We start from the raw sequence: 24,613 nt of genomic DNA on the forward strand, positions 1-24,613 counted from the left end.
GAAGTTGAAGTTTTAAATAGCACCATAGATTAATATTATATTTTCATATTATAATAACTTAAAAGCAACAGTTGTTCTTGTCATGAAATAATGCAAATTGAACAGCCTGTAGAGCTCCTCTGGATAAATCCAGGCTTGACATGCCAATTGTAATGTAATGAATGGCTGCATACAAGACCTTAATCCATCCCTCCACAACCATGACGGATATTTGAATGTGACAGCACGGAGAGCAGTGTCAACCGAAGCTGGAGAAAGTAGTCTTTGAAAAGTGAGAGGTATAAAGTTTCCAGGAATTAACCCATGGTAATGACTCCTTTTTAGCCACCAGGCGACTGATATGGGGGGATATGGTCTGACTTATAGAAGGAAAATATTTTACCGTGAGCGTAGTTAAACCAAGATGGTGCCAGACGTATTTTTAAAAAAAGCTAATAAACGTTTCCACCTAAAACAAAGTCGGATAAGTGTGTAAAACTGCAGATTGGCTTCAGACAAAGACGCACTGTAGAGAGCTGGTGATTGTGAAAGCAGACAGCAGAGGTGTCTTTGGAATTCCCTGCCACAAAATTAAACAATAAACTGTTGTTGGAGGTAAAAAGAGGCAAATTATGGTGGCTGGAGAGAGTTTCTTTACTGTTTAAAGCTAGCAATAAAGAGCAACATGTATATGCCTCGTAAATCTCTTTGGAAGGTACACAGGTTGTTAAAGCAGCCACAGAGTAAGAAAGAAGTTTTATAAAAAGATCACTGCATTGAAAGAGGGAGGTTTGTAGGAAAGCTTAAACCATCTAATAAAATTATAATGCCGTCATAAGTAGCATATCCAACTGAATGAAAGAGGGAAAAAATGTCCAAACAGTTGGCTTTTGTCTCCACAATATACAGCCATGGAAAAATCCAACAACCCAAATGTGCCTGAGGTAAAAGTGACGGGCTTTGCTTATGTTCTCCACTCCACAAGTCACGGATCATACCGACTTCTCCTTTTCCAGAGTGGAAAAAAAAAGAAGTCACACGTGGTGCCTTCGTTTAACCTCCCCACTGACCAAAAATAAGCAAGAGCACCCAAAGAGACTGCAAATCCTATTTCACTCTTAGTTGCCCTCCTGCAGTCTGGGTCAGATGTCAGTTCTGTCCGGCCAACACGCCCCCTACAGCCGCGTGGACCTAGACATGAGGAGGGGGGGTGTGTGTGAGAACAGACTGGAAGCAGGAGCAGAAGTGCGGCAGATTTCTCTACACATGAGGGAGCAACCGCGATGTTCCTGCTGGCTGGTGGCGACCATTCTGATTAACGTAGCGGAATCCCGTTCTTAGTTGTAAAACTTGAAAACATCCATTAAGGACAAAAGCTCTTTGTGTTGTAAACAAGTTCCAGCAGTGAGAGCTGGACCGAAAATTTGAAACAGCCCCCCTCTGCACTTTTTTTCATTTTTCTATGAGAGGCGCGCTCCGTTCCTGCTAGACGTTAAACTGAGCAATGGGAAATAGCGTGCATAATGGGTGACACCATATAGGAGGCATAAACAGGTTTACCATTATAGGCAGGTGTGTCATAAGCTAAACTCACTATTGAACTCTTTTTGTACAGGATTAACCAGTATGACCAAACATTTCGATGTTGTAAATCAGTGCAGATATCTATCCACGTAGCACCTACCTTTCTTTGGGCTCAGCCAGAACCGATCTCCAAGAAGATCACCAATATCGAGGCTACTTCGGCTGAACATACCGAAGGTGTCGGCCGCTTTTTCAGTGAAAATTGCACTACTGTTACTTCGCTATACCCCTGTGCGACTCAAAGTCTGCCCACTGGAGCGGCATGCAGGATGGGTCTAAAGGAGAAGAAATGGGAGCGCAGGGGGACATTTGGGGTAGGGAGGGTGTTTGAGGACAGGACAAGGGAATCTTTTCATCTCTGGTCCATAAATGCAGAGAGACTTCGGCACCATTAATCCAATGTTTTTGCCAGGCAGGACACATCCTCCCTGCTGCCCTGGATACTATGCACCATGTTCCACACATCTGAAGGGACCCACGTATTATTCCCGCCAACTGAGAGATACACACTGGGAGCCTTGTTTGAGGAAACCTCACAAATTACTGCCCAAGAGATTGAGAAGGGCAGACAAAGGAGAGGGCAGGACAACAAGACAGAGTAGAGAAAGACAGTAAACAAAGAACAAGCAGACACGACTGGGGCATCCAGAAGAAACCACATCAACAACCTCCACATACTTGGTTCTTTGTTTTTGGGCAAAGTAATGGAGCTTTTTGTGAGTCATTAAAGAACAGCAAGTTTATCTTCAAACTGTAGACAAGTAGGAGGCCAAAAGTTTGCGGTTTCATTATTGAGGGCTCCGACACAAATTAGCTTTTCCAAATGTGCTTTAATCATATTTTCTAGATCATAAAGAAATATTGAATGCTGCTGAACAAGCAGAACTGTCTTGTGTCCACTGACTATTACCATAAAAGTGCTGCCATTAAACAGGCCAGACTTGCAATATCTCAACTATATCTTTAAAACATGTCAAAGGGATCATTGTCTTGCAAATAAGGAATCCCAAAGCATGAAGAGACTATTCAACACTCTGCACAGGTTAAAAAAAATGCTGCTAATCTCTTATCTTACGTAACAAGGAATCTTTACAAATGAGGCTCGTTAAATAAAATCTAAAGAAACATAAATTCTGTAGGTAAAAGTATAAACCTGTGGCCTCAATTTAAATTAAGCACAGAACTCGAGACGCTCACAAAATGGAGCTGTGGTTTGGTGCGAGAGAAGTGTTTAAAATGGCTGTAGGGAGTGCCAGGCCAGGCTGTGCCAACAGTTACTACACTCTGCAAAGACAGACAGACAGGCTGACTGAAGCGAATGTGCTTGCTCATTCATCCTTCCGTCATACTTCCGGCTGTATAAAAAAAAAGAGAAAAGAAGCTAACTTACTGAAAATGAACACGTCTGTCTGTCAGGCATAAGAGAAAATAAAATAAAGAATATTTGCATGATAGATCAGCGTCTGCAAACCACGCAAGGGTGTGGTCTTACTGTGCTTTGTTACCGTAGCAACACAACTTTGGCAGACACCACATGCTGGTGACAGATTAGGTCCAAAGGAACGCTGGTTCAACGCTGCTGCCATGGGCAACCAGTTATCAAATAGCAAAACCTGACATGGGATCTGGACTCTGGACTGCCTGACTGGTTGCCACAATGTGAGCATTTGCATTGTGACCTGAAGAGGGTGAGCATTATTTTTAGATATAGCACAAACACCACGCAGGTGCCTTTTCAAGTATGTGTTACAGCAGCACAAAGACACACATAGATAGAAGATTTACTATCCGCACCCTCATAAAACCTCTCCATCCGTACCGAATGAATCGGCCACATTCTTTCTGTCTTTTTTCATTTACGAGTTGCACAACTATGGGCTTGTAGTCAAAAAAAGAATGGTCCCATTCTACCAGTGAATTTTAGTCACCAGTTAGACACCTTCATTATTGCCCCTGTAACTTTCATAAACTGGCTTTCCCCCAGCTGAACCATGCACAAGAACGCTCCCTAATACTCCCAGTACCCTACCTCTGGTTCAGTCTCTACATTGTGCTTGGATGAAGGATACACTTTATTGCTGAAAGCAATGTTTTTCTATGCTTTTTGCATATAATTTAAAAAGTATGTAAATGACCAGAACTTCCAGAACCCAATGCCATTTCTTGGGACAAGGCTGAAAACAGCCAAAATGCCATCTGGTGGCCAAACCTGATGTCTTTAATCTAGTCTAATCTCTTAACTGCACACTGTAGATAAACCCCAACAACCTGCATGATTGATGTTTGAAATAATGAGTGATCCTATAGGATTATTTTTGTTCTCATTTTCTTTATCTCATTAGTCTTTAAAATCATTATATGCATATATATATCTATATCTATCTATCTGTCTGTCTGTCTGTCTGTCTGTCTGTCTGTCTGTCTGTCTATCTATCTATCTATCTATCTATAATTTATTTATTTTACATTGTCTGCTACAGAAAAGAGTCTGATCCACAGATATATTTAAGCACAACACTTGACCCTCAGTTTCACTGTAGCACTGATGATGAGATATCAGATGTTTACTAGTATCACAGTCCACTACAGCACATTAGGTTTTTAGTGGCTCCTCATAGGCCATCTGTAACTGAAGTGTCATTGCTACCACAGGAGATGCCATTTTCCAGTTCCTGTTTGCTTGTTCTTTTCAACATGGCAAACTGGCTGCGTATCCTGTTTTTCCTTTGAACACCTATGACCACAGCTCCTCTGTAACTGGGATCCACAGACCAAACAATGGGCAGTTTCCCCTTTGAAAACTGTAATAGAACCAGTGAGCAGGAGCTGCTCCAACATCTAACAATGCAGCGAAGTCAGCGGGTTCTGTTGGCACAAAAACACTCGTTAAAGAAAAGGAAGAAGCCGACCAGAGAGTATGAAGGGATTGTCCTTGAGGGGCATGTGCTCTTAGTGGGTTCACAACAGCAGAGTAACTCCAGCCAAGGATCTATCATGTTCCCTTCCTGACAAAGGAAGAGCGTGAAAAACAAAAGCCAAAACTTTTTATAGATCGACTGTTTACTCGCTGCTTGGGATAAAAAAACACTGCGGCTCAGCAGAAATGAAGGCAACACTTTTTTGGCAAGCCTCGAGCTCTCCAGTGATTCACAGAAACACAAGGACTGCAAGAAGATTAGATGTAATGCAGCACGAGTTTGGTCAGCGATGTGTCCTTCAAATGGGAAAATAATCCACGTGGATCACCTTTGAAACATCTCCCTCTCTTTGTGAAGCTGCCAGGACGACCATGTGAGGCGTGACGGTGGGGGAGGAACTACTCAGCCCGAGGTGATGAAATGTGAACCGGCGCAGGACAGAACTCAGGCAAAGGACAAAGAGAGACGGTCACATGATCGCCTCTGTTTAAACAGCAAGAAGGAGGGTCATAATTAAGACCACATTTATCAGAATGAAACCTGTTTGTGTGGACTACACTTCCCATGCAATTTATCTCTGTTTAGGACTCATCACTCCATAGTTTTTTAATCTTCCTCAATCCGACAACCAGTGACGTTACTGAACACCCGGGGTTTTGCTCACACATTCCTTTAACAGGTGGCTGCTGGGTTTTTTTCAGATAGGTCTCGTCTTCCCTGTCTCACCTTTAGTGTCTTGCAGCCATGAAAAGCGTCCAACAGACCATTCAAACCATGCAGCAGACTGATTTCATTAAAGTCAACAGCGTCTTTGTAAATGTGGACCCTGTTGCATAGAAAAGCGTGCAAGCAAGATCCAAACACTGACTCCATGCAGAGCGTGCAATGCCAAACTCTCAACTGTCCCCTTGGGACTGGATCACCCAGCATGTTGAATCTATGTGAAGGGGTCTGTTAATCTTTCAAGAAAAGTTCAGAGTAACTGAACCAGTATTGTCTGCACGCATTCCACCCCGCAATCACACACCCACATACTGATTTCAACATCAGATGGCATTCTTGAAGCTTTTTATGTGAATTTTATGCATTTTCTAATTCTCACAGCAGACCACTGAAAACAAAGGTGCATGCACAGCATGTTTCCCTTTGACACACTCAAAGCCACCGCCTCGGTGATGGGGTCGGTCCACACCCAGATGCTTCAGCCCTTATGGTGTTTTATCACAGTGGGAGTAAAACATTCCACATGCACTTCAGAGGAAAACGATGACCTGTGAAGGCTGATCCTGACCCAACCCTTCACATAAACTTACCCCTTCAAGTGAAGGGAGATAGCAGTCTCTCGCTGAACAAGACAGCATGAACATGTTCTCCACTAACCCAATAAGACAACGGGGCAGGCAGTGGAAAATTGCACCATCAAGCCAGATAATGAGCAAACATTACCGCCAATCAAACATGAAGAAATGTAATCAACAGAGTACTTATGGGTTCAGGTTTACTGGATCAGCTGGCGGAACAGGAGGCACTCACCTGCAAAACAGAGAGGTGAGGAGTCAGTAAATGGAATCACAGTCCTGTTAACAATGTGCGTATAAATATTTTAGGAATAAATCACTGCCATTAAAATCTCTTTTAATGGATGTGGTCTCTGGCACTCAAAAATGGTTGAAATAAAAGAGCGGGCTGTCTAAGCAGAGATAACTTACAAATTCATGATGCACAATCCCTTCAGGATACATTTTAATGCATTCAAATTTTTGTTTGTGTAGATGAAAAAGACAGATGAGATTATAATGCCTATTGCATGCAGGATTAAGCGGAATAAAACATCATGTCCTTGAGGCAACTGTACCTGTCTAACAGACTAACACCACCATCTGCTGGACACATTAAATAATAGCGCCACAATGGCAGATGATTATGAAGTGAACCTAAAAATGCTTTTCATCAGAACCCTCTCCCTCACCCACACTGGTGTTCGAAATTTGGAGAAAGGCATTCATCCACATATTTTATCAAAGAAGGAATCCCAAGAGGGTCTAAGAAACAGGAAATAAATTAAAAAAAACAGACCACACAAGCCGCATATAAAATGAGAAAGATAAAAAGAGTGTAAACATTATAAGACTTTGGAATTAATACACCAAACTGTGGCGCCATTCATGAAAGATTATTGTCTTTAGTTGAAAAAAGAAATAACTGTGATTGAGGATAGAAAATTAAAGCCTCCATAAAGACGTTTCTATAATTGAACTGAACTATTATGCTGACTAATGTGTGCTGCTGTGTGTTGCCTTATTAAATGAACAGTTTTTTTAATGGATTAACGTTTATAACTAACAGCAGTCCTGATGAGAACCTTGATGTTGAAGCTGAAGCTTCTGAAAATCCTTTAAAGATCCCAAACCAGAGGCAACTTTACAGCTGTCCTTCACACCGGTGACTCTTCCCACTCCTCCCCCAGCTCATACCACCCACACTGGTCACCGGCGTGCTGGAAAGACCCCACACAACACCAGTGCACCAGTGTCCTGCAAATGCCAATTCACAACGTTGCGGCTCGTGGGATTTCTGACAGTGTAACCAACCCCGCCTTAAATCATCACCTTCTGACATCTGTCATCTGGGACGTATCCGGCTCTAAAAAAGGAACTGTCTTGAGACTTGTACGGTTTTCAGCAGCTGCCTGTCGCTGCCCAAGTGTTTGTAGATTTATGGGGATATTAAACCTTCAGTGATCATCGTGTTAATGAGGGGATGATAATTAGCAGCAGGTTTAAGCCTTAATGGATTATGTTTGTCTCATTTTCAATGTCCTTTCGAAACCTTTCAGGTTGTCTGTGGTTGTCGCCAATGAAGACATCCTCTTCTGTCCGTCTGTCCATTCGTCCGTCCGCCTGTCTGCATTGACAGCTGGTCACTGCGAGGCAGGCAGACCACCACCATCCAAGTCCACACTACACCACTTCTTCTCACCTTGTGGGAGGTCTTTGAATTCTGCTGCAGCCTGAATGAAGCTAAGTGAGACCAAAAAGGGGCATCTGTAAGCCTTTGAGTATGAGGGGAAAATGTCTTCACTGTGGACTCGGGGGAGCCGGCAGCACGAACGTATTACAGTCAGAGCACACAGGGGGTTTTCTGCAGCTCAGCCTGCAAACAGCGGGATGGAAACGGGCTAATAGGAGAGCCCCAAGAGAAGATGGGACACTGTAGGGATAAACAGGCAGTTACGCTTCTTTATTGTGGCCAGAATTTTGTACTGTAAAGCTAATTGTAATAATATACAAAGGGGCATAACATGGTTTTTTTACAACAAATCTAAGAAAATACATTCCATATGAGATGTGTTTGCTCATCTCCTTATCTCTTCCTGTGGACAATGAAGCTGTTGTCCTCTCTTAGGGTACAGACAATCATTACCCAGTTTCAAAATATGCTGTCCTGCCTTTCCTGCAAGCACAGACAAGACTAGGCTACCAAAGGAGGGATGACACCATGATCCAGTGTCAAAGACTAGACACATAATCTGCAGATACAGTAGAGACAAATGGTTCCGAAGGTCAATTAGGTTTCACCAGTTGTACGACAGAACAAAGCTCTTCTACTCTCTTTTTAAATGCACTTTTAATCTTTCAAGGTCACTGTGTCAAGACAGTCATCTCATCAATCAGTAAAATGTTCAGGCTTGTCTACAAGAGCACGTGGACTTTTCCTCTCAGAGGAATCCTTCCAAAACACAGTCAACCGGTGCATGTACATAATCGGGTTTCAATGCATGCATTAAAATTCATACTTGGAGAAAGATTCTGTCCCCTATAAACAAATATTGATGATTATTACTATTATTTTCAATATTATTAACAATAATAATATAGTGCTGATTGACTTCAGCAAAGCGGAAAAAGAAGAATAGGAGTTTCTGGAGCTTCATAGTTTCCTTTTAGATAAAGATTCATTGCAAATTTCCAAAGGCCAACCTTTAATATTTTAACAGCTCTGACGCATTTACAACAGGAAATAAATCAGTCTCCATTATTGTAAAATCTAACTGCTTTTTAATGGCTTTTAAATGTTGTGTGTAACCTGTCAACATCACTTAGATGTCAAGAATACTTATCTTTTCACTGTAGGTATGCTTTGTTGTGTGACATTATATAATTCTACAGGTGACCACACATGCTGGTTTCAAGCTTTTATGGCACTTTTATGGTCCGACCTGTGCGCAGCCCCACCCACAAAGCCCAGAAATACTCTCCACCTGCAGGGACTATCATCTTACCTCCTGCTTTGTGACTTTTTTTTACCCCTTTCTTTCCATTCAACGCTCTCACACAGCAGGCTGGCTTACCTTTGCTCGAGTAGTAGGACTCCATGCTGGATAGTTCCATGAAAAGACCGAGAACTTCCCACAATCCCTGCACTGTCTCTCCACAGTCTTCCTTCACAGCCAAACTCTTCCACTTTAGTGTTGCAGATCTCTGACTTTTTCCCTCCACTAACTCTCTTGGTTCGCTCTTTCAAATGCGTCACTGTAGATTAACAGAATGGCTGTCCCCCCCAACGCACCCAACACGGCTACACGCCTCTTTCACAGGTCAGAGCCGCCCTCCGCAATAACACCTTGACTCACGAATGACGTAATGTGCATGTGCCCTATAGTGTCTGATAAGAACAGCAATAAAACATTAAATAATTTCAAACTGAAACGCAATAACCAGAAAAAAGAGGAAAAACTGTCTTTGATTAGGATTCATTATTCAGGTTTTTGTGCTGGGTTGCATGATGGAAAAGCAATTTCCCCCTTTTAAATGTGACAGCGTGGCAAGAGAACAAAAAGCCTGTGTGATAATCAAACAGAGGGTCTTTTAAGGACTCAATAGCATTATAGTGCACGCAGAAACAGGGGGTGGCTCTGGAGCGCTGCCACATTCTGTCACTTCATTGAGAGGCTCTTGGCCAGGAGAGTAAAAGACAAAATGGACTGAAAGCATATGCATTGTGGAATATTATGTAAAGAGAGGGTGTGAATGATAATGAGGTAGGAGCCAAAGATGCATGCTCTGGAAGTACCAACCCTGGCTAGTTTGTGATGAAATTGAATTCAACCAACTCAACTGGGTCGCTGGTTTAGATCCTGCATGTATTTAGAAGATTGTCTGGGTGTAAATACTGCCTCATCAAGCAATCGATTAATAATCAACCATAAGTATGAAACTGCAGCACTGTGCTGCCAACATTAACCTGGTACTGGAATATGCATTTTAATATTTAATATTATCTGTATGCACTTGGAATCACTGACAGCTTAAGTGTCGGTTTTGAATGAAATGTCCCAAGGGTGTTACATAACTGACAAATCCACCCAACAGCTGTTGGCAAAGATCATTATAAAATAAAGCTTTGTACACAGTGGCTCTTCTCATTATCGCTGCCTCCCTTTCGAAGAGTAACAGGCAGGACTGATGACGAAAGCACACTGTTAAGACTTTCCTTTGCGTCGCTCCTCCAAAATAGCTCAGTCGGAGGGATGGGGAACTACCCATGATACCTGCTCCTCCAGGAAGAACTGTGTCAGAGGAATGTCCTGCATTGTGTGTAAATTGCCTCAGGAGCCACAAAGATGCAAAAGCAGATGTGTGTGAGAGATACAATGAGAATAGTCTGTTTGGCCATGGATGTATCAGATGCTGGAACCTACCGCTATTCCAGCTTCCTTTGGTAAGTTTAGTGTTGCAAATTTGCATATCCCCAAATGCATGTTTACGACTTTGGGAAGAAGCTGGAGTACCCAAAGGGAACCCATGCAGACCATATAAAAAGCCCATGGCCTCATTCGAACCCTGATGCTCTTGTTGTGGCGGGGCAGCACTAACCACTGCAGCCACATACAGTATGTCTGATTTTCTCCCAGGTTTCTAAGATTTTGGAAAGCTTGTTGGAGTTTTTATTTATTTGTTACAAGATGCTTCACTTAAACTGTGGGAACAAAGCTATTGGACTGATTTACCTCAGAAGAAAAAGTACAGTTTAAACAGGCTCAATCTGCTTTTTCCTTATTGTAAATTAATATTTCCACATATCTTTTTGATAATTTAGTAAAATTGCAATAATATGTACGGGCAGACTGATAATTACACTCTGTGCGATGGCTCTCAATGTCAGACATTTAAATATTTGCAAGTGGAAACCCATAAAATCTCTACATATATTTAAAAATATTCTCCTGTCTGAGCTGCACAATAACTTCTCCTCACTCCTCCTCACATTCTGCTCATCACGGAAGGCCTTAAATGTCCACAACTAAAAAGCAGCAAAATTAGCCAAACATGCCCTAAACTCCCTTTGTGCTTCATCTCATTCCATTCCTGATATGCAGTGTTTGTCAAACAAGCTGTTGCCTTTTTTGGCCTTTTCGACCGGTGGCTACCGCAGATAAAAAGGTTGTGTGATGTGTGGTCAGACATATCATCACGTTTTACTGCCGAATTACAGCCAAGGTGGATTAAATTGATGCTATCCAGGCTGCTGTAGACCCAACACTAAACCCGTTAACATATCCATTCAGCGCAAATGATGAGCAGTGAAAAAGCTCTTAAGCACTATAGTATATACAGTCTGAAGCACTTGAGAATCATTTATTAGTACTTGGGTCTGTCGACAATTTCAAGGCGATTAATATTAGTTTACACCAGTAGATCTGTCTAAAACAAGTTTTCCTCCTTGCCTACTTTGCATATTTGTGCTGTTAATATAATACAAACAGATTTCAAAGATGTTTACAGAGTGGATTTGACACACCAAAACACACTTGTTACCGACTTTTATTTTTGCATTTCACAGCAGCAGGCTGTTGGCACGACGCATTTTCATATCATATTCAAAGCCTGCCTGAAAGAGCCCAGTGTAACTTTTCCTTCCTTTCTTTGTGTTCGCTCATCTTTATTTGCCCCTAAGGACCACATCAGGCTTCCACCACAGCAGTATTTTAAGAGACATTTGGCAGGCTGGACAGTGCACCATGGAAAGTGTGCACACAATACACAACCTACTAAAATTAAACATTTTATCTACATCATGATTTACGCAGGGATATTTTTCCACTTCCAGGCCATCACTTTAATAGCAGCTCACCTTTGGAAAATTGCTGTGCAGGATAATACTAGAAGGGGGCGCTGTATTTCCAGCACATGCTAAATGTGATATTGCGTCATGAAGTTGAGTATAGGTACACTTCAGACATCAGTTGGCTTTTAGTGTTTATTTGTACACATAAAAGCTTTCAAGCAGATATACTTATTAGATTTTTGCTACAAAGGAAAATACTGATCAGTCTGCTATAGTGTAAGGAAGGAAAACAGGCTCAAAACAGACATAAATATAAATTACATTCTTCCAGACCGTAAAACGTCGTGCTACCATGTTATATACACATGGGTTTACAATAATTTGGCCCGAGAGACTCACAAACAAGGCCTTGGTGCCACGGAATGTTAGTGCAACAGTCCAGCACAGAAACCAGGAATACCTCACGAAAGGGATAATACCATCACAGAGGAGCATGCACAAATGCAGAGACAGGCAAGTATTTGCATGTTAAATACCAACACAAAGTATAGCTGCAGTAATAATGCCTCTATAAAATGCTAAGGTGAGACAAGCGCGACGAGGAGCCACTGCGTTCTTAAACGCCTTCATCCTTTTCCAGTTCTGTGGTGATTCATCCTGTCCGACAGCAACCACTGGCCTTCGAGGTTGTCCTGAATGCAAACACTGTTCTCTGTAATCAGCAACCTTGCGATAATGCGAGCGGCTCCTCTGTTACTGGCACTGCTCACCGTTCTCATGAATGCACCATGACAACAGCACGGAGGAGCACTTCAAAAGAACACTCACGCAAGCCTTTAGGCACAGACGCAACATACGATTGCAAGAACAACACTCAAGACTCGAGGAGCCAAGTGGCCCTGGCTTCAGGTTCACATGACTTTACTGCAGTGTCTCAACAGGACAGCAAACAGCACTTTGACAAACTCAGTTAGAGGGAAACAGCCAGGAAGAAGTTGGAAAAGTTCACTAAGTGAGGATGCAGCTCGACCTCCACTTACTTGACCTCACATTGAGAATGACACAGATTGTTCTGTCAGGAAACAGTAAAATATCACAGGGAAACCACGTCAAAGGATCTCAAAACAAAGGAAGGAAGCATACGAGAAGTCTGGAATACCAGCAGATCAGGGAATTCCCTTTGACTGATTAAAGGGAGGGTAAACTGTGAGATGTTGTCAGTGACATAATATGAGGCAGGGGCTTGAAAAGCATGTAAGAAGCTCGAATACTGCCCTTTAATTCAGACCTGACATGATTATTTATGGATTTTAAACAGTGTAACACATATTTACAATGGGCTTCTTGGTTCTGATTAGTTTCAGCAACACTGTGTCTACATAATTATTACAAATTCCATTTGTTTTGGAGCACAAATATCCCAAAAGAACCGTAAATGACAATAACACAAAATATTTCCTGTTACACTCCCAATGCACAGCAGAAAAACATGGCCCCATCCTGTTGCTCATTTGCTTTTTTCTGCCTGAAACTGCACCCTAACCATGCCTGCAGTGTTACTGCACCATCTGTGTGTGTGTGTGTGTGTGTGTGTGTGTGTGTGTGTGTGTGTGTGTGTGTGTGTGTGTGTGTGTGTGTGTGTGTGTTTTACAAGGACTACACATAAATCACTGACTAAAAAACACAACATCAGAACATGAGACGCTGAAGCATTAATCAAGTTAATCCAACTCTGCAGAAGAAAGCGAGCATCCAGCCTGGGTTATGTCAAAATATCTGTCTGCTCACTGTCTGGTCAAACTTACATCACTTTCCACTGCAAGACACATTATTCTTCTGGAAACGCAGCAGAGACTCGCTCCTTCCTTTTAGATATACAGAGATATTAAGTGACTCTTTTCTCCCTCTCAGTTACTTTCATTAAAAATGTCCGAGGGATTACAGAGTAAGTGTAACTGCACTCCTGTAAAGATCATGGGGAGTGTGTAATCTGTGATCTCCAACACAGGAATCTTAATACTCGATGGTCTTCTTTCACATTGTAATGCATCTACTTAAACATAAGAAGTCATCTCCATTGTGACAGCTCATTTCTCTCTCAGCATGTTAGTAATACAGGTGAAAAGCATCAGAGGGGTGAGCCCCATACGTCAACCTCAACCAATTTTTGCCCCTACGTGAGATCCGGTAAATGTTCTCCTATCAGTGTTAGTCTGTGCACACGCATCAGCTGCAAAGATGTTTTCCCCAGGTCCGTGTTGAACTGTCAGCAGGTGCTTCGTTGATTAAATCTCCGATTTAATCAGTTTCACTATTTAGCATATCTCAAAAAGGGCACACATTCTCCGTCCATCATCACCATCACAGCATTTCATTATTAGAACCTGGAGCAGCACGTGCGCATAACTGGTTCTGAGAGGTAAAAACGTGGACAGGCGTAACCATGGCAACGAGTGGGGCGATGACAACAGAAACATAGACTGATAAAAGGTGCTGCTAGTCATTCCTTCACGCAGTCCTGAACAATCTGTTTTCAGCAGACAATGACCAATGTTAGTAACACCATATTGTTGCTGTCACTTAGAGCCACCTACTAAAACAAGTGGAAAAGCAAAATCAGAAGATGGAAATACCTTTGAGTAATGTAATCTCATTTTGGATCGACCTGTGCTTCTCCATTGTTGGCCTCTTTAAGAAGAACAGTATTGAGAGTTGCTGTTGAAGCTTCAAGAATTTCTGCTGAAGTGACCCGAGAGCCTGAAATTTTTGTCTTTTAGGTCCGAGCCAATGCAGGTCTGCTCTGTTTTGGTTGGGGTCTTGCACCATGTGCACACACTCACTCACAACTTGGTTTCCCTCCCATAAAACATGCACACACACAAACAAACAAAAGGCTCCGCCCCCTTTACCTCTTTATTTTCTTAAAGCCTGACACTCATTTACTGACTGATCTCCTCAGGTAATTGGGATGTACAGAAGAGTAATTCGAAATAACACAATTATAGAGGAATGTACCGACAAAAATATTGCATAGTGTTGCAAAGTGAGTCATACAGTATATGTTGATTTTGTGTATGTGCACAACTCCCAAGTGTTTACATGTCTTCAGCGCCCTCATGTGTTAAACCAATCGACTCCAAATAGATAACCACCTTGACACCACATTTAGAGTTCCGGAGGTAAACTGACATCCAGACAGAGTCTGTACAATGGAAGGAAATGGAGGCCTCTTCAATAAAAACAAGTATTCAAGCATAATGACATATGCACGCATCTTTAAACAACCAATAAAATACTTTATCGAGTTTAATTTTAATACTGAAGGTTGTAGACAATCACAGAAGCAGTACAGAGGTAACTAATATCTGTTTATCTCTTTTTATTTGTTTAATTTAAATACCTGAGAATGCAGTCTTGCTTTGATTGATGAGGAAAATAATCAGGATCCAATGTCCAACATCACAGTCCAGAGACATCTTCAATAGGATGACTGAGGACTCTAAGTTCCCTGATGTATGAATGTATGTATGTATGTGTGTGTGTGTGTGTGTGTGTGTGTGTGTGTGTGTGTGTGTGTGTGAGCTCATGTTTGTCCCCTGTGAATTCCTGCCTGTCACCCATAACCACTGAGGAAGAGACTCAAAAACGGGTTTGTAGACTTCAGCCACCCATTCAGCCACCTTTAAACCTCCTCATCTAGAACAACACACAGCTAAAATACTCATATCAGTTCGAGAACAGAATTGTTTTACCGCCATTACATAGAGTATCATCAGGTTCGTAGCCTTTTATAGTGTAGATACTCCGAATGCTCCTGAAATCAACATTCACCATATTCGTATGAGCAATCAAATAGATCTTACGTTTACTGGTACTTACTTTTGCAGATTATGTCAAATTTTACTCCAAATCATACTTGTTGTGGAGTTTTTATTGGAATATTTGGTTTAATTCGCTAAAGTGAGCATAAAAAAGCAATTGGAGGTTTGCCTCAAAAATAAATGTGGCCCAATCCAGGCCTATTTTCAGACAAAAGGCCTTTTTTGTATCCACAGTCTGGCCGACTTAATCCACCCCTGATTAAAGCTTCTTGCTTTCCAGCAGTAGCACAGTGTCTGGGCAAAGCGGCAGGAAGTGGATTAGAACATATACCATCAACACAAAATAAATGATGTCAAATCAGCCCATCCTCTGGTAATCACTTTGTCTAAGTGCAGCCAGCATCCAGCCTCCATGTAGAGCTATTATTTGACTCAGCTCTTCTCTCACACGTAATAAAAATGACGACTGGAGGAAACAACTGACATGTTTTTGGCAGCGGGTGGAATGGAAGCCTGGCTGTTCAGCTCAGCCAAGGAGAAATCAATCACGTTGTGCATGTGTGGTTTGTGGAAGTGCTTGTGACAGCCATCATCGACAACTTCTTGAGAGTTTGTTTCTGTGCCTAACTTATGCAACACTGACTCACAAGCAAGCGGACTTACAGATGGACCCAGCTGTGTAGTTGGCTAACGCCAGGACGACTCTGGACCAGGGCCTCACTCTTTGAGAGTTCGACTCAGGCTCAGACACAGACAACCAGACAAAGCGGGCGAGGAAGGAGCACTTCATGGTAATTGCCAAGTGCCTCTATACAAATGCAACAAAAATAGGGAGGTAGCAAAAGCTGGAAGAAACCACCAACAGTGGCTGCACAGAATGCAAACAAGGAGATTAAAATTAATAAGCATCCACGTTCTCCGACTGATGAGACGGTCATAATTTATCTCTTACTAATAACAAAGCTCAAGGCGCCCTTTAATTGCATGCGGAATTCACAATGGAACCTCATTAATTAAACTTTTTAAACATGAATTCCAGACTCACCCAGCAACACTAAAGGCAACATGCCACAGAAAGCAATGTAAAAACAGGCATAATTTTATTTTAATAGCTGTGCATTCAGCGTTTGGATTGCGTAGACGCTGCCTTTATTGTAAAGCAAACAACAGATTCCTACTCTGCTGCTCCAGGTTACAGCGACAGGGAATCTGAACACCCACAGTGTCTCATAACTTGGTGATGAAGGAAATGGAGTTATGAGGTGTTGGGCTGTTGTTAGGAGTTAGACCAGGTTGAACCAGAGGTATTTGCTTCTGTGACTTATGACAGGATCTTCCAAACAGCAGTTTATAGCCAGTTGGACAGAAGGCAGACTGCCGAAATTTAATTGTTAAGACTTGAGAATCCTCCCAATGTAATACTTTTGATTTTTAACAGTATTAGGTGCTTTACTCGTACAGCAAGACAGAGGGAAAAACACACTTGTGAGTATTTTAAGTTACCCTGAGGATTTTTTGTCCACTAGAAATACACTAGATAAGTATAAATCAAATCATCACGCATAGATTGCACTGACAAGGTCCAAAAATACTGATTTGTCTAAATGGATGCATAAAAATTGCCATTACAGTATTTTAAAAGTAGAATCTTTAGACTTCCAAGAATAAGAATGGTCCTGGAATGCAGTGCTATTCATGCAGAGCATGAAAAGGTTTTCAACTCATTGGAAGCTATTCAGTTTTGTCCTCCCACTCTATTTATCAGTGAAAACTTCATTATAGGTCTGCTGTATCCTGCAGTTCCCAGCATGTAACAGCAAAACGGCACCCTGTTGATGATGGTCATAAAGTTGATTAAAGAACCAAATGATACGAACGCAGACATACACTTGCAACAGCTGATGAAGCAAGTATGAAAACATACTGTGTACATGTATCTATTATATATAGATGTCTTCCCTGGGATGTTTGATAGTTCATATTTTTTGCTAAATACATACAAAACACTAAATTATCTTAACATGCTTTGCTGCCTCCAAAAGTCCTGAACATCTATTTTACATGGAACTGAATTCATTGAGACAATATGAACTTGAACTACACTCTAATTATTAGTATTCTTTCGATAGTCTTAATATTTTGTCCATGGATCATTGTGATTTTATTTCACTAAAGTAATTGTCAAAGTATAAAGGATTATTTGAGCAACATCTGGAAAAATAAGATCTGATGCAGTGCAATATTCTCTTTTAATGATGAACTGTTGCCATGAATAAGGACACAGGGGTTGTTCCTATTCTGGTGATGCTGCAGCATCACCTTCTGTTCTCATGTCAGCAGCAGTAATAAATGAGTCACCGAGGCGGCTGTGCTGTGAAAACCTGGCTAGATACAAGACTTTTCTGGAGCTGATGAGAATCATCTCCATCTTGCTGGCAGATGTGCACCATCATATAAACCTTGTAATGCAGTAAACGTTACAGTACACATACAGGAACAGAAGTTGTAAACATTTAGCACATTTTTTCAAGCACAGATAACATAAATACAGTAAATGCAGCACTACAGAACCACTTTTCAGGCTCACCGGGTAAAATTGTTAAAATCTCACAACTAATCATTGCAGACAGTCGTCTTTGTGTTATTGTAATAAAAAAAGACAGGTGTTTGGAAGGAAAAAAGAGAGGATAAAAAAGGGGCAGGCAAAAAGGCTTGGAAATAGCAATGAAACGGCTTCAGCTTTGTCCATTTCTATTGCCGTCAGGTGTTTATTGTTCCACATAAAAACTGCTCCTGGCTCAGTTCTTTTGACTGGTAGGCCCGCTGTGGAAGTCCAGACAAAACATTCCTTCTGTCTGAGGTCACCCAGTCGCTCAAATCTCCGGCCCAATGAGGCGGCTTAGAGCCCTGGGCAGCAGTCAGCAGGGGAGCAGCCCCACTGCTGAGGGAGTCAGTCTCGCGTTAGAATGTGTTTCGAACAGCTCGCCCTGGGGACCTAAAAACTGATGACCGCATCGTGCTGATCAGACGTATATGGAGACGAGCCGTATCAGTTTTGCAATTGCCATAATCTTTTTTGATGTTGTTTAATAAACACGTCAAGTCTGCATTTATATCGCTCCAATTTGTGCTGAATTTACTCTCAAGCATGTCAAAGTTCCTCGTGTATACAAGGCTAAAAGGAATTTCTTACTGTTGACAGGCAAACATTGCGCAGCTGTTAAAACTGTAACAAGGAGCGAGTTTTCCTACCGAACCGATATCTGCAAGGCTGGTGGGGAATTCTGGGAATTGAGGCAGAGAGGAAACAATGCAAGGAGAAAATGACCCTGCCAGATTGCCTCCCACGTCCCTCCCTAAAAGACTGGGTCCCAAAGGAGCCTTTAACTTTTGTGAGGTCACTCCCGACAAAGGTGAACACTAGAAGGTCCTCATCCAAGTTTCTTCCTATTTACAAAAGGAAACAGTATAAATAGGGTGCAATCAGATCCACCACCCACACAGATAGTCATTCTCTTTAATTTAAGTAGCCGGAGATGAACACTCACAGCTTAATTTAGACCTCAGTCATCAGATTATAGGACACATTAGAGATGTCCTGTGGGAATGAAACCCTTCTGCTCACCGCGGAAACCCAGTCACCATTTTTGTTGTAGATTATCATATTTGTTATGAGGCCAGAGCTCCACTAGAGGCTGTGCTTGCCCTGCAAAGCCAAAACACCACAGTTAGGGTACTTTAGGGTACTTAAGGCAGGAACCTATATAGGTTAATCTGGAATTGAAGCATTCTGTTAGAAATACTTGAATAAACCAAACTAAACCATCTGAGGTGCAACGCTCCAGGGGCTGGGATGCTGGATGTTCACATGAAGCTGGAAACACGGTCCTTGCCAGATAATACCTCCCATGAGCTTTAAGGGAAAAGTACGTGAAGCTGGGAGTTTGGGACAAGTCCAGCAGTGAAGATGGAAAAGCGGGACATTGCTGCGAGCTCGCATCACTGTTGGGGCTGTTGGGACTTGGCATTGACAGCGGTCCCGGCTGATGTGGTCACCAGTGGGCAGATCTGAGTGTGTGGGCTCACACATGGCTTTGAATGGGGCTCCACACACGTCCTCGACCCTTCATCCAATAGTTCCTCCAGATGCAGCTTGGAGAGATCATAAGCACCACAGATTTGTTCCATCACACACAGCTTCACCTCCCTTTGATTCAGTTAAGGTTATCTCTGTGCCTGTTTTGGACAAAGAAATGAGAATTGACGAAAGCGGTTCATTTTTCAGGGTTGAAACACAATAATGTAGAGCAACATAAAAATGTACTCAAGGTCTCCTGTTTTCACTTCCAATGATGAATCCATCTCAGTCCTATTTCAGAACCCAGGCTACTTCCTGTCTTGTCTCGCCCCTGAGTTCCTCATCATGTCTCTGTGACGACTGACAGGGAATTTGCTGAAGGCGGCGGCAGTCTGGCCACAGGTCACAGAGCCCGTCTCTGAGGGACTCATCCTTCATTTTGGTTTTCCCAGCACTGACATCATGTGTCTGTCACTTTCTTTAACAAAATCCTAAGATCTACTGCCTCCTACTGTTAGTCATGCAAAATAGATTCCTAAATGTTCTTAACCCTGACAGAGAGGTATAGCAATAGCTCAACCCTATGCTTATTAGATGCTCAGTGTTCATATATGTTGTGTATTTAAGGCATTTTTGTCTTCCCACGAAGCAACACACTTAAGGTTCCCTCCGAATAAGTATGATATAAATGTAATGTTCTAAAAATCATCCTGGACTGCCCTTAATGCAACTTTCAACTGAGTTTAAGAGCTCCCTCATGGCTATCCCTCCTGGCCTTCAACTGTGAATTCATGGTATGAATTTAAAGGCTAAATGAGTGATGTATATTAGAGGTCACAGCATTCCACAGCCTCATATAAGCCGGAGTGGTTGTGCCAGATATCTGCTGTGTTTGTCTTCCTTAACTGTGTTAACAGCTGTAAAACGGAGCCAGATAAAGGTAAAATATTGTAGACTGGTCTTTCTAGGCAATGCACACTTATGTCAGGTATTTCAAGCACATATTCTGATTGGATTAAAGGTCGTCGACAGCAGCCACAGCCCATTCTTCGCCACTTCCTAATACAGCCATGTTAAAATGCAGCTTCCAGAAGAACAGGAAGGCCAGAATTAGCACCAATTTAAACATACCATAACAAAAACAAACAATCTGGGTTTTTTTGCACGAATGGAGCGAAAATGGCTACGCCCATGTGGATCAATGGACACATGATGCATGGGAATTCCTGTTTAGATTTACAGAAGCCTATCATCTCAGAGGACACTTTATCTATGAATCAACCAGGCCTTTTATGTAACACCAGTTTGTGCAGCCCTTCTTGGTGAAACAGGGAGCCGGCCACACCATTTAGGGTCATTTTTATGAGTACATCTTCTGTCAAAAGCTGAAGATAATGCGTCCACGGAAGGCATTTGGAAAGGCTAACAAGCTTTAGTGCACCGTCTTTGGTACCTCTGACCAGAAGAGATTAAGTGCTAACAGAGGAGAATGCAGCAAGTTATTCCTCCTGCATGACAGTGGGAACTTCAGAGAGAACATCAGCGTGTTCCGGCTCTGTGTGTGCGTGTGTGCACGTGGGTCACATTCCCCCCATTTTCAGCTGTGCGGGGTGACTTGCTTGGACATTCCCAGCCCATGTGGTGGCCGTCACAGAGGCAGGCACCAGTTGCCCTGAATTCCACTGACCAGCAATAAAGTCATTACTTTTTCGGTTTCAGGAAATGAGAGGTCTGACGCCAGTAAAGGGTGACACTGTCATAAAGGGGACCTCGTATTTGTCACTATCTGCTAATAGCAAATGTCAGATCATGTGCAGTGTGGTGGTGGTGGTGGTGGGGGATTTCCATTATTACTCACTCAGAGGCTAATAACTACAAAGTCTATTTAAGTGCCATTGCAAGTAGTGCTTCCACTTTGCTCTGGTGTCCAGGTCGTGGATGGAACTCGGCGGGAACAAAGTTCCTCCAGCTATCATGACGATGCTGTCCTCCCTCAGAAGAGTGCTCCTCCACACTGGACACAAAGGTTGCTGGCTTTTCTAGCCAGAATGAGACAGAAGCTGGATGAACTACTGTGAAATCATCTCCCTCAACACAGCAGCTTTTGCAGAATTTTGCACCTGTTTCTTTTTAAAACTGTACCCAGGGTTTTCAAGTAATGATTTCTTCATTTAAATGAATAATTATTGAGAAAAACAGATAAAAGGTTAAAATAAATGAATGGCAGCTTTATCTTTAGGTCAAACACTGCCTTCCATTACTGCGTGACAGAAAAAGACCTACACCTGTCATTGTAATCTGAAAATACCACAACTATTGCAGTAGTAAAAGTAAAAACATTCCTGAGTGTAATTCAGACAACAGTTGTGGGTCAGTTTAGTGAAAACAAAAAAGTAAAACTCTCTAAATTCAAACACCTTATCAGACCTAAACTATTCAAGAACAACTATGCACAAACTGTCTTGATATAAGTAAGATTAAGTGTATGGTTCTATTGGGAGGCTAATTACACTCACAGAAGCTGTAATTAGAGTTTGATGTGCTGGTGGCAGTGACAGCAGTAGGTTTAACATCTTTACAGCAGTCAGAGAAGAGTTCGTTTTTATTTCAACCTTCAACCTATTTTTTCCATCAACTTAATGATGACTCTAAGGAGTTGTGACGCCACAAAGCCGGACTAAAAAAAGTGTCAAAGTCCCACCCTGTAGTACAGAGTCCTTTTGTCCAACAGGCCAGGTGTTACAGCCTCATAATATTTCCACACAAATGTGTTTTCCACTCCTTTTTTCCTCCTCTCAAACCACAGAACCATGACTCTAAACTCAAGTAAAACACTCAAGGAGACAATTTAAACATTAAAATACCACAAAGCCTCTTGTTTGTATGAGAGGAGCAGCAGCCCGGCGGGGGACGCAGGTCCAACCCTGCTTGTTTTAGTGAGATCTGAGCAGGCTAAAATGGACCTGACAGCTTCCACTTGATCCGCATCCTTAATGAGTTCTCCAACTACTCAAACCCAAAGACGTTGTCAGGTGAGGTGGTGGCTGGTTAGGGGGGACTGACATCTTGATCTACATGACGGGTGCAGAACGTCCAGCAGAGAAAACAGCAGATATGCATTTTTCTGACTCAGCAATGTCAGGCTGGAGCGTGACTTTGACAGTGTTGTGTGGAAAGTCAGCCATTCTATAAGTCTGGAAAGCTTTAAGGTGTATCTGCGTGCACTCTGGGAAACATCAATTGAATAAAACAGCTGACTCACTTAAATGGTCACTACAGTATAAACTCACTCCCTGCTTCTTGTAAAAATTCCATCGTTTATTCCTTCAAGTTAATCTTTCTCACCCACACGCACGCCTTCCCTCCCTCACACACTAACAGTAATAAAACAGCAGAGTTTCAGCTATTAAAGAACCGCGAGCTTCTGTCGTGAGATGAAGTTGGGTGTTTGACAGGAAGGCCTGCAGATTAGAGGAGCATCCCTCCAAAGATTCCTCTCCCTCTCCCATATAAGGTTGGAAAGGAAACACAGCCACACTAATCAGGCCCTGCCTCACGGTAACCTTCGACATGATCTGTGTTGATCTATCCCAGAGAGCATTACGCTGCCGGACGCGTAGAAGAAGAAGCGTATCAAAAAAAGAGTGATGTTTGGCTTTGCTTGATGTGGTGGATTTAAAATCTGATACAGAGAAAATGTTGCTGGGATTTTCCTGTTGGCACTATGGGTTTGTGAGCACAGCTTGGCTGCGCTGCACTAACAGGAAATGCCCCATGATATCATCCAATTCGGGACGCGCAAACGTCGAGTCGGCAGGTTTTCTATTAAGGGACAAGTTTCCATGAACAGTTCACCGGACGGTGACGTTTGCGCACAGCTGACCTCGATAACGACTCCACACCGTGCTGAGAACTGAGAACTGTGCAAATAAAAGTTTGGTTTTACTGCAGAGGGGCTGACAAAAAAAAAGTAGATGTTTAACTGGTGTTAACCATCGCATATGGCAGGGCTTTGTCATCATTTTGATTGAAGCTTTATAAGGTTGCACTAGATGCATCAGGTGATCCTTTAGAGGCAGTATCAGAAAAAGAAGCTAATTAGTAAACTAAACCCAAGTGAAACTATAGACTAACCGTCTTAATCTGGTTTACAGTTCAGAAAGATGTAACATTTCCATAAGAGCAGGTTGTTGTGGGTTCAACGATTCCACCGGTCTCTTTATTCACATTTCTCTGGAACTAGCAGCTAAAAGGCAAAAGAAAAGATGGCCTACCTCTCCCTCAGCTAACATGACTTCTGTAACCCTGACCAGCCGTTGGAGCAGCAGGAGAGGAAATGAAAAGATTTTTGCTGCTCACGACCTGATGAGGGAAACCCGACATGGACACATGTGCCGTTCAGGCATGCTAACATATTCATACCCAGCTGCCTCTTTCCTTTGAAAGTGAGTTTATTTACTTTCAAATCTGTGCAACACGTCAACTCTGACCCCACAGTGGGACAATCGTCAATTGTCACCCATAAAAATAGAGCTGGACAGACTCATTGTTTCTTGTCAAAAAGGACACAGACCATCGTTCGACATTCACTCGTTTTCATTTCAAGATTTTTTAATTTCAGAAAAGTATTTAACGTTTACTTGACAAGCAATTATGGAATTTAAATTGCCCTTAGCAGACGATCACTTACCAGAAATATCCGTTTTGATTCGTCAGTTCAACGCAGCTATATTTAGGGGATATTTTAAGCCCTTAGGGGCATAGGACAGGGCTTTGCAGGGCACATGCTGGGTAAAGTATGTATACCAGCCATGTCTGCGCACCCTCAGCAGTCCCCTGACATGAACAAGGCAAGCCCCCACTTAGGCTGGCTGGTAACATCAGCTGCTACAGAGCAAATTGTGTTAGGAGACGGCCAGTCCTCTGCCATCCAGCCAATTACAATTCAGGCAGCGTTTTCAGATTAAAAAAAACAAAACAACTTTAATGCACTTTTATTACATTTTATCGCACTTAGAGAACATCCTTCCCATCAGAGGAAAAACTGCGAATACAAATGTTCTCGCTACACTTATGTGCATATGGAGCCACAATAAGACTAAAATACTATTTGCAGGGCTATTTAGGGCAGGAAGGAAGTGAGGCTGTAGTTTGAAATGGCGACA

The 24,613-nt window shown here is 42.3% G+C and overlaps 2 protein-coding genes across 10 annotated transcripts in view; both read right to left on the reverse strand.

Annotated features, from left to right (window-relative positions):
* The window catches only part of LOC130532694 (plectin-like), a 75,584-nt gene that overhangs the window by 48,763 nt on the left and 2,208 nt on the right, over nucleotides 1–24,613 (reverse strand). For 2 of the 9 annotated variants that reach the window (XM_057045494.1, XM_057045490.1), the window contains exon 1: nucleotides 8,833–8,971. The exons of 4 other annotated variants lie outside the window; for them this stretch is intronic. In XM_057045494.1, the coding sequence (XP_056901474.1) occupies nucleotides 8,833–8,872 (40 nt within the window). In that variant the 5' untranslated portion in view covers nucleotides 8,873–8,971. Of the gene's footprint in view, nucleotides 1–1,663; nucleotides 1,812–8,832; nucleotides 8,972–24,613 lie in introns of those variants that run through there. 3 more of the 9 variants (XM_057045485.1, XM_057045480.1, XM_057045488.1) reach the window with 2 other exon arrangements.
* Nucleotides 4,151–24,613, reverse strand: part of LOC130532701 (microtubule-actin cross-linking factor 1-like) — a 28,426-nt gene continuing 7,963 nt past the window's right edge. The window contains exon 3 of the mRNA XM_057045506.1: nucleotides 4,151–6,014. Within this exon, the coding sequence (XP_056901486.1) occupies nucleotides 5,980–6,014 (35 nt within the window). The 3' untranslated portion in view covers nucleotides 4,151–5,979. The remainder of the gene's footprint in view (nucleotides 6,015–24,613) is intronic.

Source organism: Takifugu flavidus, chromosome 10, assembly GCF_003711565.1.
Source record: "Takifugu flavidus isolate HTHZ2018 chromosome 10, ASM371156v2, whole genome shotgun sequence".
NCBI lineage: Eukaryota > Metazoa > Chordata > Actinopteri > Tetraodontiformes > Tetraodontidae > Takifugu > Takifugu flavidus.